This window comes from Camelina sativa, chromosome 4 (assembly GCF_000633955.1).
Source record: "Camelina sativa cultivar DH55 chromosome 4, Cs, whole genome shotgun sequence".
In the NCBI taxonomy this organism is placed as follows: domain Eukaryota; kingdom Viridiplantae; phylum Streptophyta; class Magnoliopsida; order Brassicales; family Brassicaceae; genus Camelina; species Camelina sativa.
In genome coordinates this window covers 19,347,670-19,364,195 of record NC_025688.1, presented here as the reverse complement: position 1 = coordinate 19,364,195, position 16,526 = coordinate 19,347,670, and the positions used below count along the sequence as shown (strand labels likewise).

The window sequence follows — 16,526 nt, the reverse complement described above, 5'->3', positions numbered from 1 at the left end:
GCAAAAGAAGATGATGCTCTAGTTTTCAAAATTCCCAATATATTCAAGCGATTCTCTCTCTATATGGCGACCAATTCAGACTTGGCCAAAGGAAACTTAAAAGCAAACTAAAACTAAACCAAAACTTTATTTATATTTATTTAAGTTATAAACAATCAGCTGGGGGATAAAACCAACACCAAGGGAAAACAAAACAGCTGACAAAAAGCAAACCAAGTCTATATGATAGTTACTACCAGACTTTAAGTTGTGCACATACTTTACTATATAAAATCTGAACCGCCGGGAAAATGCTCGAGATCTGGATGCCCGCCTCCTGGCCTTCTTGGAGGTTGCCTACACACAGTTCATAAAAACAAGAGTCAAAACCTTTTACAAAACAGATTTTGGCTGTGAAGTTAAGTAAAGATGCACAAGATTACTACCTTGTGAACCGGCCTGGCTCAAAACCTGGAACACCGGGTGGGCCATAAGGATCAAAACGAGCACCAGGAGGTGGCACACCCCTGTCAAAACCAAAACAAGATCCATGGTTACTTATTTGTCAGAAACAATTTAGAGAGCTTTTCATGTGTTCAAATCTATGGCTGTGTATATGTATGTGAATCTGTGTGAAAGAAAGAGAGATTTTACGGTTGTGGTGGTCCCATGAAGCCAGGTCGATCAGAACCATCACCAAATGGGAAAAAGCGAGGATCACCAGGCCCTGCGACCAAACACAATCAGTTTAACAAATTATAATCAAGTAAGCGGTTAATATATCTCGCTTCTCAAGAAGGATTGCTCTTACCTACAAGCATGCTTCCATCCCCAAAACCACCCCTGGGGAAGATATAAATTATATGTGGTAAGTGACATTAAAAATGAAATGAAGTGATACAGTTGTATATTAGAAATTAAAAATATTGATAACACACCTTCCAGGGTACATTCCAGCACCTGGGCCAGGGAAGAGATCACTGTAACCTCCATTACCGGGTATCGGAGGAACTACCACCCTAGGAAATAAATAGAGTCAATACGCGATACATTTTAGTTTATGTAAGAGTAAGCACAGAAAAGTAGAAGTTGATGTATATACCCTGAGGGGTGAATCTGAGGGCCTAATGGATTAGGCGTATCATCGTAATATCTAGGCTCTTCATGTGTCTCAGAGCTGCAAGCAACCAATGATAGAAACATAGATCTTAGAATACACTTCAAGAATAAGGAAACATATCATTCTGGTCCAACTAACAAATGCCTCCACAAACCAAAATTTCACATAGAGAACTACATGTACCACAAGTCAAAACCTTGTTCAAGAGTGACTCTGCAAGCTACAATCATATGTTCGTTGCTAGTACCAATGATCATACACTAACTCAAACACTAAGAGGCATCTACGAAGAGCGTATGAGCAATAAAAAATTCTAAGTGCTTGATAAAGGAATCACCTGGACTGAGTTCTCGAAGAAACAGGTTTGGGTTTTCCATCAAGCTTATCAACAATTCCACTCTGCAAATCACTCACCAACTTGTCCAAATTCTTGAACTGCGCAGCGTAATTCCCCTCGTTGCTCTCCTGAGCATAATCCTCAACTCTGCACACAAAAAAAAAACAGAAAACTTTACTATCCTCTCAAGATTTGCACACAAAGAATCATAATCTATCACCACAACAACAAATATAAAGAGAGAAGCATCATGACATACTTAATCTCGAGATGAGCAGGTTCAGCTCCACCATCAGCTATGGCATCAACAACAAGTTTCTCATCAATCGCCAAACACTTAACCAAAATTTTCTTCGACCCTTTCTTCGGATTCGCATATACAAACGCGTACTCTCCCTCAAATTCGTTCCATCCGTCGATTCCAACATCATCTAACAAAAAATTCAATAAAATCAATTAGAATCCTAAACCTAAACCCTAGAAAAAATCGTAGAAGCTCCTAAGCCCCTAAAACTCCCAGTAAACGAAACCAATTACTAACCCTGAGAAGAAGAAGAAGAAGAAGAGAGAGCGTCGTCGGCGAAGGCTGGTCGTCCGGTGGCAGTGAGGATGTAACCGGAAGAGATGAAAGAAGCGTGAATAGCGAAAGCGACCTTATCGTGGTTGTTGCGAAAGGGAGGTCTAGCTAATCTGATCATAGCCATCACCGTCTCCGAATTCGCCATCGATTTCGTCACAAGGAGTTGTTCCGAGACTCGAGAGTGTTCTTCAAAAATTTTGATCTTGGGAAAGAAGAAAAGAAAACCAAAAAATATATGTTTCATGTAATGATGCCTTTTTGTTTTTGTTGAAACAGTATTGGGCCTATTTTGAAACAGTATCGGGCTTGTCTGCAAAATAGAAGAGAGGGCCTAAAATTAATTTGCACCAGCCGGGAATCGAACCCGGGTCTGTACCGTGGCAGGGTACTATTCTACCACTAGACCACTGGTGCTTGTTTGAAAGCTTATATGTTGACTACTACATTTAGAAGTTGGTCTTTGGGGTAACCTCACATTGGTGTGTGGTCCTTATGTTAGGGAAAATTTCACGTTAGATGTATGTGGTGGTGGGAAAAGGACATGAAACAAGATGCTTTGATTTTAACTACACCCACAAAATCTTAATTAGCTTTACCATTTCCAATTTAATTCTTGCGAACTACTCGTGATATTGTTTATTCCCTGCCACCTATAGACGTCATTTGTTGAACTTGTGAAATTTAGCTTCAATTGTCTTAGTCTATTACAAACAACGAAGTCCATAATTTGTTAATTAAGAGGAAGCAGTGCGTGACTTCACTGAGTTTCACTATGTTATTTCTAATATCTTCTCTTTACATCACACCGAGAATTTGTACTTATCTTAGATAAAAACTTCACTATCTTTTTCTTCTCTGTATTATTTGTATAAACTTTGTAATTAATAGTCATACCATAGAAAGTCCTCTGAAAATAAATTTCAGCTTTTTATGTACAGATTTGTAGTTTAGAAAGAAATCGAAATAGAAGTTGAGGACTTCTTAGATATGTGTCTTCTATCGGTCAACCTGCTAACGTGTTCCTTTAAAGGATCTTGGAAAGCACCATAGAGGAAGAGACAAACATAGTGAATGTTATCCATTATATAAGAGGACCAAGCCTTCTCCACAAACATCACTCAGCAACAATTCTCTCTCTCACACTCTCTCTCCCGATCATTAACATAAAAAATTATGGAGCACAACAAGGTTGATACAGAGCTACAAGATTCATACGATGATCAACAGAAATGGGTTCTTGATTCTTCTACTGATAGTAGAGGAAAGATTCCACTTCGGTCTAGAACCGGAGCTTGGAGAGCTGCACTCTTCATCATTGGTATATATATATCAAGCGTTTCAAAGAGATTTTTGTATTAAATATATAAAATATAAGTGTATTAGAAACGTTTCAAACGTTATAATCTTATGGCCGATTTAATTATATGTGTGTACAGCAATCGAATTTAGCGAGAGGCTAAGTTATTTTGGGATCGCAACGAACTTAGTGGTTTACTTGACGACCATACTTCACCAAGATCTCAAGATGGCTGTAAAAAATGCAAACTACTGGTCTGGTGTCACTACTTTAATGCCTCTTCTTGGAGGCTTTGTCGCTGATGCTTATCTCGGCCGTTATGCCACTGTCCTTCTTGCAACCACCGTTTACCTTATGGTAATATTGTCTGAAAATTAATATTTTCTAATATTTGAAAATATTATCGACCCTTCTCAATATTTTTAATATTATTCATACACGTTTTTAGTTATTTTGTTGTGAACTTTGTGTAGCAGCACCTCTTACTCGCAAAACCGGTTCAATATAATATATAACATTTTTTATGTATTTCTTTTATATACTTGATTTTTTTTTTTTTTTTGTTATTTGATTGTGGGTTTTTGTTTGGTAGTACTTTTTGCACTCTTTTTTTTTTTTCTTGGACCAACTAAAACATTTTGCACTCTCAAAACCAGCTCTTATAACTTTTTTTGCCCAAAAAAAAGAGATATATATATATATATCTTCATGTCTTTATACACACTATAAGTTTTGAGATTAGTCAAAACTTGATGGTTTGTTTTTCCTTGTTTCTTGTCTTAATATGTTGAATCTAAAATTTTACAGGGCTTGATTCTGTTAACATTATCATGGTTTATACCGGGATTGAAAGCTTGTCATGAAGAAATATGTGTTGAGCCAAGGAAAGCCCACGAGATAGCCTTTTTCATTGCAATCTACTTGATCTCCATAGCCACCGGAGGCCATAAGCCATCCCTTGAGAGCTTTGGAGCTGACCAGTTTGAAGATGGTCATTCCGAAGAACGGAAGATGAAAATGTCTTACTTCAACTGGTGGACTGCTGGTCTATGCTCTGGGATTTTAACCGCGGTGACTGCAATCGTCTATATAGAAGACCGGATTGGTTGGGGTGTGGCTGGTATCGTACTCACAATAGTGATGGCTACTTCGTTTTGTATCTTCCTTGTCGGTAAACCGTTTTACCGCTATAGAGCACCTTCCGGTAGCCCGTTGACCCCGATTTTGCAAGTTTTTGTCGCTGCCATTTCGAAAAGACATCTTCCTTGTCCCAATGATTCTTCTCTTCTTCATGAGTTGACTAAAGAAGAGTATACTAAAGGCCGGCTTCTTTCCAGCACAAAGAATCTTAAGTAAGTGCATTACAACTCGGATGTTGAGTCGTGGGTTATGTTTGGTTTTGGTTTGGGTTATTAGGCTTTAATTTGGACAATAGCATATAATATAGATCGTTATTTCAATTTCGGTCCGAGGTATATATTAATAATTAGCTGGTTTTGATCAAATATATTAATAATTAGTTGGTTTTGAACTGTATCTACGCATATTAGGACTATTTTTGGTTTATTTTTTGAATCGGTTTATCCAAATTGAACATATATAGCCAACCCAATATAAATTTCTTTAGCATACAAACATGGAATTGATTTAGATTTGGTTTGCAGATTTCTAGACAAAGCAGCGGCTATCGAAGACCGAGAAAACGACAACACCAAAAATGAGAAGCAGAGTCCATGGAAACTCGCAACGGTTACAAAAGTGGAAGAAGTTAAGCTACTCATCAACATGATACCAATTTGGTTCTTTACATTAGCCTTTGGCGTATGCGCCACTCAAAGCACAACACTCTTCATCAAACAAGCCATAATCATGGACCGACACATCATCGGGACAAAGTTCATAGTTCCTCCAGCTTCCATGTTCTCACTCGTAGCTCTCTCCATAATCATCACCGTAACAATCTACGAGAGAGTCCTCGTGCCTCTTCTGAGGCGCGCCACAAGAAACGAAAGAGGCATTAGTATTCTACAAAGAATCGGGACCGGTATGGTTTTTTCCTTATTCGCCATGATCATTGCAGCTCTAATCGAGAAGAAAAGATTGGATTATGCTATGGAACATCACATGAGTAAGACCATGACCTTGAGTGCTATATGGTTAGCTCCTCAATTCATAGTCTTAGGAATTGCGGACGCTTTTACCCTTGTGGGTCTTCAAGAATACTTCTACGATCAAGTCCCGGGTTCCATGAGAAGCTTAGGCATAGCGTTTTACCTCAGTGTGCTTGGAGCGGCTAGCTTTGCCAACAATCTTTTGATAACGATTAGTGATCATTTAGCCGAGGAAATTTCCGGGAAGGGCTGGTTCGGGAAAGACCTTAATACTAGCCGCTTGGACCGCTTTTACTGGATGCTAGCCGCTTTGACCGCTGCAAATATATGCTTCTTTGTGATCGTGGCCATGAGATACACTTACAAGAGTGTGCAGCCGAGTCTGGCTGTTGTTGCTGACGGTGGTGATGACGTTGAGACAGCGGTGACTAATAACACGTCCAAATTTACGTAACTTCGCTATTTTGGTTAGGTCGTCATATGATAACCATTTTATGTTCTTTTTGTGTGTGTGTTTGTTCCACTTTACTTAGTTTGGCTTTTAGTAGATCCGTATGTGTACCAAACCGTTCAAATTAAAATATATATTTTAACCGAAACATGTTGGTTTTGCTTAGCAAATCCACTAAAAGATTCACAACTTTCTCCTGATGTATGTATCACCCAACAAGCTCCCACAACCACTTAAAAGGAAAACCCATTTGATAAAACTTGATTGGTTTGATGACCACATCCATGATAATTTCTTCCTTCTAGAATAAAAAATTGTTAAGTATTGACCACTCTAGAACTAGAGGATAATGATCGTTTAAGGCATTAATTTGTGTAATGTTTACAGTATATCAAGTATAAATCGATCCCTTAACTGATTAGCAAGTGAATCACGTGACTATAATTACTGTTACAATTGGAGACTTGTATGATTATGCTCAAGTGTGTTTCTTCCTTTTTTTTCTTTTTGCTCCTGAGTACAATATTGATCGTATATACGGTTAGTAACTAGTAGTGGTTAAAAGCACGATTAAATGGATGATACTATCATATATATGTGACTAGCTAGAAACGATATTCAACACAATACTGTGTTTTTACCATTGCTGATATTTTAGGTATGATCTAAAGAAGATACGTACGGGAGTTCATAAATGGTGATATTTTTTTAGGTAACATTTAGGGGTGGACAAAAAAACCGAAATCCGAAAAACCGAACCGAACCAAACCGAAATAAATGGTTTGGTTTGGTTATGGTTAAGTCTAAAATCCGTTTGGTTTTTATTTTAATTAACCATTTGGTTTAAGTTTGGTCTGGTTTAAAACCATAAAACCGAATGGTTTTTTTGGTTTTTTATAAAAATTTTAGATAATTAGATATAATTACTTTCTTCAACTTATAAATTTATATTGTATAACAATATCAATAATTTTTTTCTTTATTGGGCTTATAATTATTGATCTCCAAGTTTTTTTTTGGTTTTCTTTTTCAATAGCTTTTACTTTTTAAAAGTTTAAATTTCAATTAAGTATTTGGGTTTACAAAACTATATTTGGATTTTATTTTTTTGAATTATGTTTAGATTTTACTTTTATGCTTATTTTTAGTTATGTATCAACTATCTATTTTTTAAAGTATGGAATAACCGTTAAAAACCGGGACCAAACCGTTATACTTATGGTTTTTATATGGTTTCATTTTGATAAAACCAAAAAAACCGTAAACCAAAAAAACTGAACCATAACCAAACCGAATTACATATGGTTTCTATATGGTTCAATTTTTATAAAACCAAAAAATCGTAAACCGAAAAAACCGAACCAAAAAACCGAACGCCCACCCCTAATAACATTACCTAATTAAGGACTTGTGCTTTTAATTAATGAATACAGATCAAGGTAATTGAAAAATAAAATATCTTACCTGAAAATTTGTTGTTTCATTGAATGAAAACTAATTTAAATTTTTATTATTTAATACTTCTACACTAGCTAGGTCTATGATTCGATTATATAAATAAAAAAAACTACTAATTATACATATTAGAAGTCAAGTGTACCGACGATTTAATCGAGATGCATGTATATCATTGATAGTATGTTCAATTCATGATAAACATGATGTAAATACAAGTTTCTATTCTACCGTGAATCATTGTGGTGCGTATAAAATTTTGAGCTCAGTCAATAACTCTAAAGTCAAGTTTTTAAATGTTGCAAAGACTTAGACTCACTCGTCGTGAATGATGTAACATATGACCCAAAAAAAAAATCATCTAGTAATGATGTAACATATGACAAATAGAAGAAAAAAAACCTCTAAGAGTTGGTATTGAGGATCAGATCCTGAGAGGGCTACAAGGAGGATTCATCCAGAATCTTGAAAACTGTGGAGAAAACTTTTTGTAGTTTGGAATAATTTGAATAAGAGATTTTGTCATTTGGGTAAGACGCTATTAATGTCTTGGGTTTTGGTAGTAGCCGAGAGGGAGAAATTTCGAAAAAGACCCAACGAGGGAATCTTTACTCTGTAGGCATCAAATCCATATATATGACATAAAAGGTTCCTTAGGAAATAAAGATTCTTGTAAATATATGTTCAACGAAAAATGCATGCCAATAATTTTTAAAAGTTAGTAGTGTAACTTTATTCGCTTTCGGTTGTATATATATATATAATCATTTTTAGCTTCAGAAATAGCTCAAAGTTGTTGAACAAAAATAAAATTATTGGTCATCACATCTCAACTTTAGTAAATCATCTTCATTCATGGGAAATTCATGCATGGAATCTTTGTAATTCATCAAATATGAGATTTTATTCTGTGTTCATCTCTTTTTGATTTGGTAAATCAACCTGACTCTCTTTTTAATCATAAGAGTTCAGAGAATTGTAACTTTATTTATGTGACTCTTTTTAGGTCCACAAAGCCACATAAGTTATTATCTGAAAACGACCGATTGGAAAAAGATGGGCACCACATCACACCGAGAATTTGTACTTATCTTAGATAAAAACTTCACTATCATTTTCTTCTCTGTATTATTTGTATAAACTTTGTAATTAATAGTCATACCATAGAAAGTCCTCTGAAAATAAATTTCAGCTTTTTATGTACAGATTTGTAGTTTAGAAAGAAATCGAAATAGAAGTTGAGGACTTCTTAAATATGTGTCTTCTATCGGTCAACCTGCTAACGTGTTCCTTTAAAGGATCTTGGAAAGCACCATAGAGGAAGAGTCACACATAGTGATTAGTGAATGTTATCCATTATTTAAGAGGACCAAGCTTCTCCACAAACACATCACTCAGCAAAAATCCCCTCTCTCTGTCACTCTCTCTCCCAAGTCCCAATCATTAACATAAAAAATTATGGAGCACAACAAGGTTGATACAGAGCTTCAAGATTCATACGACGATCAAGAAAAATGGGTTCTTGATTCTTCTACCGATAGTAGAGGAAAGATTCCGCTTCGGTCTAGAACCGGAGCTTGGAGAGCTGCACTCTTCATCATTGGTAAATATATCAAACGTTCAAAGAGATTCTTGTATTGCATCCTACAAATATATAATCTTATATATTCTTTATTTGTGAACTATTATATATTACATAATAATCTTATGGTTTAGTTTATGTGTACAGGTATCGAATTCAGCGAGCGGCTAAGTTACTTTGGGATCTCCACGAACTTAGTGGTCTACTTGACGACCATACTTCACCAAGATCTCAAGATGGCTGTAAAAAATGCAAACTACTGGTCTGGTGTCACTGCTTTGATGCCTCTTCTTGGAGGCTTCATCGCCGATGCTTATCTCGGCCGTTATGCAACTGTCCTACTTGCAACCACCGTTTATCTTATGGTAATACTCGAAAACTATTAGCATCGACCGTTTATAAACCTTATATATAGTTTTTTGTTGTTGTGAAACCACCGTTTATCTTGTGTACTCTTAAATTAAAGCCGATTTCTATAAGCAAAACTATTACGAGCGTTGTTCAAAATTATATATATCTAGTTATCTACCTTGTTAATAATAATATATGTATATTTTATAATAGAAAAATGTTATTTGTTGTCGGTTTTGCTCCGTAGTACTTTTGGCACACTATCAAAACCAGCGCTTATAACTTCATATGTCTTTTATACACATTAGTCCTATTATAATACACTATAAATTTTGAGATTAGTCAAAACTTAGATGGTTTGCATCCCTTGTTTCTTGTCTTAATTTTTAAACATGTACAATATTACAGGGCTTGATTCTGTTAACATTATCTTGGTTTATACCGGGTTTGAAACCTTGTCACGAAAATATGTGTGTTGAGCCAAGGAAAGCCCACGAGATAGCCTTCTTCATTGCAATCTACTTGATCGCCATAGGCACTGGAGGTCATAAGCCATCCCTTGAGAGCTTTGGAGCTGACCAATTCGAAGATGGCCATTCCCAAGAACGAAAGATGAAAATGTCTTACTTTAACTGGTGGAATGCTGGTCTATGCGCTGGTATTTTTACCGCGGTGACTGTAATCGTCTATGTTGAAGACCAGATTGGTTGGGGTGTGGCTGGTATCATACTCACAATAGTTATGGCTACTTCGTTTATTATCTTCCTTATAGGTAAACCGTTTTACCGTTATAGAGCACCTTCCGGTAGCCCATTGACCCCAATGTTGCAAGTCCTTGTGGCCGCCATTGCCAAAAGACATCTTTCTTGTCCTAGTGATTCTTCTTTTCTTCATGAGTTAACTAAAGAAGAGTGTACTAAAGGCCGGCTTCTCTCCAGCACAAAGAGTCTTAAGTAAGTGCAATATAACTCGGATGTTTACTCTTGGTTTAAGTTAAGTTTTGGTTCGATTTGTTAATTCGGTCAGGTGTATAAAAACTTTTTTTGGTTTTTTTTTTGGATATTAGGTTTAGTTTTAGTTTATTTATCAACTTTCAATTGGTTTCTCCAGATTGAACACTTAATATCCAAGTATAACCCAATCCAAGGATCTTTAGCATCAAAACATGGAAATGATTCCGACTCGATTTGCAGATATCTAGACAAAGCAGCGGTCATCGAGGATCAAAACGAGAACACTACTACAGCCGAGAAGCAGAGTACATGGAGACTCGCAACGGTTACAAAAGTGGAAGAAGTCAAGCTACTCATCAACATGATTCCGATCTGGTTCTTTACATTAGCCTTTGGAGTATGCGCCACTCAAAGCGGAACACTATTCATCAAACAAGCAATGATAATGGACCGACAAATCATCGGGACAAACTTCATAGTTCCTCCAGCTTCATTGTTTTCTCTCGTAGCTCTCTCCATAATCATCACCGTAACAATCTACGAGAGAGTCCTCGTGCCTCTTTTGATACGCGCCACAGGAAACGAAAGAGGCATTAGTATCTTACAAAGAATCGGGACCGGCATGGTTTTCTCCTTAATCGCCATGATCATTGCTGCTTTAGTTGAGAAGAAAAGATTGGATTATGCTAAGGAACATCACATGAGTAAGACCATGACCTTGAGTGCTATATGGTTAGCTCCTCAATTCATAGTCTTAGGAATTGCGGACGCTTTTACACTTGTGGGTCTTCAAGAATACTTCTACGACCAAGTACCAGATTCCATGAGAAGCTTAGGCATAGCGTTTTACCTCAGCGTGCTTGGATCGGCTAGCTTTGCCAACAATCTATTGATAACGGTTAGTGATCATTTAGCCGAGGAAATTTCCGGGAAGGGCTGGTTTGGTAAAGACCTTAATAGCAGCCGCTTGGACCGCTTTTACTGGATGCTAGCCGCTTTGACCGGTGCAAATATGTGCTTCTTTGTGATGGTGGCCATGAAATACACTTACAAGAGTGTGCAGCCCAGTTTGGCTGTTGTTGCTGACCGTGGTGATGATGATGACGTTGAGACAGCCACAGGGACTAATAACACGTCCAAGTTTACGTAACTTCGCTATTGGTTAAATTAGGTCACATGATAACCCTTTCTTGTTCTCTTCTGTGTGTTCATAGAATCATAGTCAGCTTTACTTTAGATCCGTATGTACCAAAACGTTCGAATTAAAATATTTTAAACGTACTCCGACTACTTTTATTATTTTAACTCCAAACTATGAATTTGTTTGACAAAAAAAAAAAAATATATATATATATATATAAACTGGAATTTACCGAATATATATATTACAAATTTATTAAAGTGAATATTATTTTTTTCCTAAACCGGAACCAAACTAAGAAAATTTTGTTTTTATATATTTGGTCATGAATTTATAAAAATTATTAAATCAAATTAGGATGGTTTTCCCATGAAAATATTTATAATATGTATATATATATATATATATATTTTCTTTGATAAATACATCATGATGTAGTTTAATTAGTTCTTAATTAAGAAATGAAAATTCATGATTAAAACTTTAAATATCTCCTGGTTCAACCAATCAAGAAACTATACGAATCCAGCGAGCAATGCTAGGAACACCCTGGTTAACGGCGAACGCCATATAATACCCAGGCGGAGAAACGGCGCCGTTAGGTGGAGCCGTACACTGAATCATATAACGACCAACTCCGTCAGGTACAGACGGAGCAACGGTCAGCTTAACCAGCCGTTGACCTTGAGAAAACGAATGAGTCGCAAAAGGCGCGCTTCCCCAATTGATCTGAATTATCTCCACCACCGGCAACGGCACCGTCACGAACACGTCGAAGACCTCACCGTAACGTACGATCTGCGGGATTTCTCGGATCTCGGGTCGGAGATTGGCTCGATCCGGCGAAAGATACTCCGGAGAAAACGCTTCGATTCGTAGCTCCGTTGGGAATTCGGCGTTGAATTTGTAGAAATAATGAGGATTACTTCCGGCGAGAAGGATTCGACCGTCAGGTAATAGATTCGCCGTCGAATGGTACATTCTCGGTACGGTTCCTGGGTTCAATGTCATGAATCGTAAACCAATCAGTTGATCAGGTCGGTATAGAAGCGGGTAAAGACACGGATCCGATCCCATTTCGAATCCTTGGCTTCCGGCGTGAGCTCCGTTTATGATCAGAATCTCTCCCGTCGGTAGATTCACCATATCCCCCATGATCCTCCCGAACGGCATCTCCTCCGTCACCCAAACCGGATCCGCTGCTGTAGCGACGATTCTTCCGCAGGTTCCGTGCGCCGGAGCGTCGGTCGCACGCGCTGTGAAGGCCCCGGATTGAGCTCCGCCGCAGATTAGTATCTCCGCCGTGGCGAAATCTCCTTGGATCGCTAGCATCGCCGATGATCCACCCGACGGATAGTTTCTCGGACCGCCATCTAACGGTGGATACTCTTTCACGACGGCGTTTATCCGGTGATCGTATTTAACGGCGCGACTGTTGGCGAAGACGAAGAGGTTACCGCCGTCGTCAGGGAGGAGATGGACGTACGGATAGAGGTTGTCCATTTGTTTGTCTTCCACGTCAGCAAGGAACTGAAACGGAACGGCGCCGTTCTCGCGTGGAGGGTAATACTCAACCGTATTGGTTCCTCTTCCACCGACGATAATAACCGAACCATCCGGTAATATTTGGTTAGTAGCGTACCAGCGTCCGGTTATTAATTCGGTATCTTGAAGCTCCACCCAATCGCACGTTTCGTTCGGGTCACACGGTTCGAATTTACGAATCTTTTTAAGCCCGTCTTTATCCCCACCCGTTTGAAGCAACGAACCGTCGGATAAAAACTGACCCGACGAGCACCACGTATCGGTTTGTATCATCAGCGGTCTGATCTGGTTAGTAGCGAGGTCGAAGAGAACCGAGTGAGCGTAGCAGTCGTGCTTAAGAGCTGCGTCGTTTGGGTCTCTCCGGCACCGGTGACGATCAAGAGCTTTCCTAGACGGTCCGATGTTAGTTCGATCAAGAAGGATGACGGTGTTGAAACGGGTCACCGCCGTGTGCATAGAAGCTATACCGGCGTCTTGTACAATGAGCTCCCAGGTGCCTGGTAAATCGGCACGTGCGATGGAGAATAGAAGAATGGTTCGAAGAAGTACAAGTACGATCCCTGGAGTGTAACAGTAAGGGACAAGTTCTACCATTTTTTTTTTGTTGGCTAAAGCTTTTTTAGAAGCTTTCTGCTTCACTGACACACTTATTAAAAGAAGAAGATTAAGTGGGGAATAGGTATACACTGTGAATTAATCACAGCCGTTGATTTGTCTGTGATGATTTTTGATTCGACGATCAGACATGCTGTGGTGGTCCCATGAACACATATATTTAAGGATTTAATGAGGGAAAAATCTTATAAATGAGATGACACACAATTTTATTTTCTTGAAATTTATTCTTAATTCAGAGTTCATTTGATAAACTAATGGAAAACTAAGATACAAAAAAAAAAGGGGAAAAAAAAAGATCTTTCATTAGTAATTGGTCCAAATTACTTATTGGAAAGCAATGCTCCTTTCAATTGGACTAGTAATCCTAAACATAACGAGATCAATTTTATAATCTGGAACTTTTTCTTTGCAACTCAAACCATTTCAGTATTTCACAGCCTTTCGTAAAATGATTAGTCCTATTGGTTAACGTGTTCTTTTTCCTACCTTTTCTCTCCATACTTCTCCTTTTTTCTACGATCATTTCGTCATCTTGATGCTTGGACAACAAAAAGAAATGATACTTCTTCTACATGATTAGTTGATAAATTAATTTGTTAATTTATTAATTAAGATTAGTTGATAAGCTTTTCTGCTTTTGGGTGTGCTGTCTCTGCAGCCAGTGGTTTCAAAAAGTAAAATCCATTTTACATTACTTTCGTCCTTATAATATGTATCAAAATATACAATCCAATTACAGTATGTCACTCTCTTTCTCTTTACATATACTTGTAGGGAATGGACTAGCCTTTTAGCCTTGATATGTAGTTCGAACAGAGAAACCTGTCTCGATCATACAAGAATTACACGCTAAAACAAATAATGGGAAAAAGGAAAGAAATAATTAAACAAAAGTACAACCATGACTTACTCGACAACGTCTATGTAACATAAGCATCACACAGCTAGAATCAAGATTCACTTATAACAAGGACAAGAAGATGGCAACAAGTACATTTTTAAAATTTTCACACAAAAAAAAAAAAAGAAAAGACATTAGGGTGTAAGCCTTTGAGGGTCGCGAGGGAAGAGCGATGTTTTCCGGATGTTGTTCAGTGCACAGAAAAGCATGACCACTCGCTCCAACCCCACTCCGAATCCACCGTGTGGAGGCGCACCATACCTGTCAACAACATGTTGATTTTTATCAATTGTCTCTGCTTAGAGAACAACAACAACTCAGATATAAACAAGTAACGGAACCGATCGAGCTGGTTCAGTTTGTAAATTTACCTGAATGAATCGATGTATGTGGAAATTGTCTTGACATCAATCCCGCATTCCCCTGCACGTTTCTCCAAGACTTCTGGGATATGGACACGTTGTGCTCCTGATATGATCTCCTCACCTAGGACATAGGACAGAACACGTAAAGTTAAGTATCAAATTGTGCAGTAGTAACATAATTGGTGACAACACACACGGGAAATTAAAAAGAATAGCTCTCAAAGATGCACCTCTGATGAAGACATCAAAGGAGTTGCTGTAAAGAGGATTATCAGCACAAGGCATTGTGTAGAAAGGCCTAACGGCCGTAGGATACCGATGCAGAATATAGAATTCAGTGTTATCTGCACAAACAAGAGATATTAGCACCACTGGCAGAATACAGGATACTTAGCTTGAAGAGTGAATAGCGCAGTCTTCTTACCTCAGAATAGTGTTTGTGAATCTCCATCTCCACATCAAGACCCACAAATTCACAGAGATGTCTATGAGTGAACGAGTCTTCTGCTCTGAAAACAGGACCAATCTCAAAGACGCGTCGCAAGTCACCACATATAGCCATTTGCTTGTGCAGCTGAGGAGACTGAGCTAGACAAGCAGGCTGTCCTTTGTATTCCAACCTAAATACAGCAGAACCTCCTTCACTACTACCGGCCATGAGTTTCGGCGTGTGGATACCAACAAAAGCTTTGGATAGTAATTTTTCTCTGAAAAACTACAAAAAAAGTGATAGCTAATTCAGTAAAGCAACATAGCTAGAACAAAGTAAACCATATCATGGAAAGATCAAATCATGCATGCTACTGATGAAAAGATCAAGGCCTTACATTTTCGACATGGCACACAAGGGGGAAGATGGCTTGATTAGCAGGTGTTCTGATGTCAATCACCCTATTATTCAAACGTGTATCCTGATTGACACGAGGAGCTGTCTTTTTATTATCCTGCAAACAACAGCTTCTATATATGACCACCATGATAGAAGCATATATATATAAGAAGGCACAGTAAAAATTGTACCAGCTAGCTCCAACTAATCTCTAAAACCCTAAACCATATATACCTTAAGAGATTTTTCAATGTCTTCTTCACTTCGGGCAGCAGCATCCACATTAATTGGTAACCTAGTCAAGGCTTTGTTGACGCAGAACACTTTTCTCATGCGAATCTCAACCTGCAATAACATAATCGAATCAATCAAACGAATTGAGAGGAAGAGGAGAAGAACAACAACAACAAGAAAACACAAACCTGCTGCGTAGTTCCCTTGACAGGATCCTTGGGAAGAACAACGACACCGATGACATCGACAAAGGATTCGCAACTGAGCTGCTTGAGGTATTTAATCATGTCTAAGCTATCGTCAGTCTCCTCCGATTGCTTGGCAACGCACTGAAAAGTGGATCCACTTTGCCTCAAGATAAAAAAAAAACACTTTGCTAGACTGTGGACGATCCTTGTGAACTCTGCCTCTGATCAGAACCTCAGATCCGGCTATCTCTTCAACCAAATCGCTCACATCTGTCCACTCTTTGCCTTCAACAGCCTCTCTCCATTTCCCGGCTTTCGGATCCGCCGTCGATTGCAACTCGTTAAGAGTCACGTCGCCGTAGTTACTGGAAAACTCTTCGAGAGACATTGAAGCTGCTGTGAGAGATGATAACACCATGCATGTGAAAGACTAATCCCTTAAAAAAACCCTAAACTAATACCAAAGTATTAAACCAACCGGTTTAAATT

At 38.2% G+C, this 16,526-nt stretch overlaps 4 protein-coding genes, 1 non-coding gene and 1 pseudogene across 5 annotated transcripts; 2 read left to right on the top strand and 4 right to left on the bottom strand.

The window, feature by feature from the left end:
* On the bottom strand, window positions 109–2,247 carry LOC104781258 (probable proteasome inhibitor). The gene is made up of 9 exons (XM_010505883.2): window positions 1,978–2,247; window positions 1,696–1,867; window positions 1,437–1,583; window positions 1,082–1,156; window positions 918–998; window positions 791–822; window positions 634–706; window positions 426–506; window positions 109–336 (listed from the first exon to the last, which is right to left on the bottom strand). The coding sequence occupies exons 1-9, from the start codon at window positions 2,159–2,161 to the stop codon at window positions 264–266; spliced, it is 918 nt and encodes a 305-aa protein (XP_010504185.1). The 5' UTR covers window positions 2,162–2,247; the 3' UTR covers window positions 109–263.
* Window positions 2,360–2,430, bottom strand: TRNAG-GCC. The gene has a single exon. It is a non-coding gene; the product is annotated as a tRNA-Gly (tRNA).
* On the top strand, window positions 3,116–6,023 carry LOC104781256 (protein NRT1/ PTR FAMILY 5.7). Its single transcript, XM_010505880.2, has 4 exons — window positions 3,116–3,334; window positions 3,453–3,670; window positions 4,121–4,665; window positions 4,978–6,023. The coding sequence occupies exons 1-4, from the start codon at window positions 3,190–3,192 to the stop codon at window positions 5,876–5,878; spliced, it is 1,809 nt and encodes a 602-aa protein (XP_010504182.1). The 5' UTR covers window positions 3,116–3,189; the 3' UTR covers window positions 5,879–6,023.
* On the top strand, window positions 8,565–11,454 carry LOC104781257 (protein NRT1/ PTR FAMILY 5.7-like). The gene is made up of 4 exons (XM_010505882.2): window positions 8,565–8,933; window positions 9,060–9,277; window positions 9,672–10,216; window positions 10,457–11,454. The coding sequence occupies exons 1-4, from the start codon at window positions 8,789–8,791 to the stop codon at window positions 11,364–11,366; spliced, it is 1,818 nt and encodes a 605-aa protein (XP_010504184.1). The 5' UTR covers window positions 8,565–8,788; the 3' UTR covers window positions 11,367–11,454.
* LOC104781255 (aldehyde oxidase GLOX-like) lies at window positions 11,734–13,708 on the bottom strand. Its single transcript, XM_010505879.2, has one exon. The coding sequence runs from the start codon at window positions 13,494–13,496 to the stop codon at window positions 11,865–11,867; it is 1,632 nt and encodes a 543-aa protein (XP_010504181.1). The 5' UTR covers window positions 13,497–13,708; the 3' UTR covers window positions 11,734–11,864.
* Window positions 14,435–16,455, bottom strand: LOC104784054 (annotated as a pseudogene).

Excerpts from the sequence above, each read along its gene's own strand:
- LOC104781257 (XM_010505882.2), top strand. The coding sequence starts at position 8,789 with ATGGAGCACAACAAGGTTGATACAGAGCTTCAAGATTCATACGACGAT. Across the intron at positions 9,278-9,671 it reads CAACCACCGTTTATCTTATG|GGCTTGATTCTGTTAACATT; the intron begins GTAATACTCGAA and ends ACAATATTACAG. Across the intron at positions 10,217-10,456 it reads TCCAGCACAAAGAGTCTTAA|ATATCTAGACAAAGCAGCGG; the intron begins GTAAGTGCAATA and ends CTCGATTTGCAG.
- LOC104781258 (XM_010505883.2), bottom strand. The coding sequence starts at position 2,161 with ATGGCGAATTCGGAGACGGTGATGGCTATGATCAGATTAGCTAGACCT. Across the intron at positions 1,868-1,977 it reads TTCTTCTTCTTCTTCTCAGG|ATGATGTTGGAATCGACGGA; the intron begins GTTAGTAATTGG and ends ATTTTTTGTTAG. Across the intron at positions 999-1,081 it reads CCTCAGATTCACCCCTCAGG|GGTGGTAGTTCCTCCGATAC; the intron begins GTATATACATCA and ends TTTATTTCCTAG.
- LOC104781255 (XM_010505879.2), bottom strand. The coding sequence starts at position 13,496 with ATGGTAGAACTTGTCCCTTACTGTTACACTCCAGGGATCGTACTTGTA.
- LOC104781256 (XM_010505880.2), top strand. The coding sequence starts at position 3,190 with ATGGAGCACAACAAGGTTGATACAGAGCTACAAGATTCATACGATGAT. Across the intron at positions 3,335-3,452 it reads AGCTGCACTCTTCATCATTG|CAATCGAATTTAGCGAGAGG; the intron begins GTATATATATAT and ends ATGTGTGTACAG. Across the intron at positions 3,671-4,120 it reads CAACCACCGTTTACCTTATG|GGCTTGATTCTGTTAACATT; the intron begins GTAATATTGTCT and ends AAAATTTTACAG.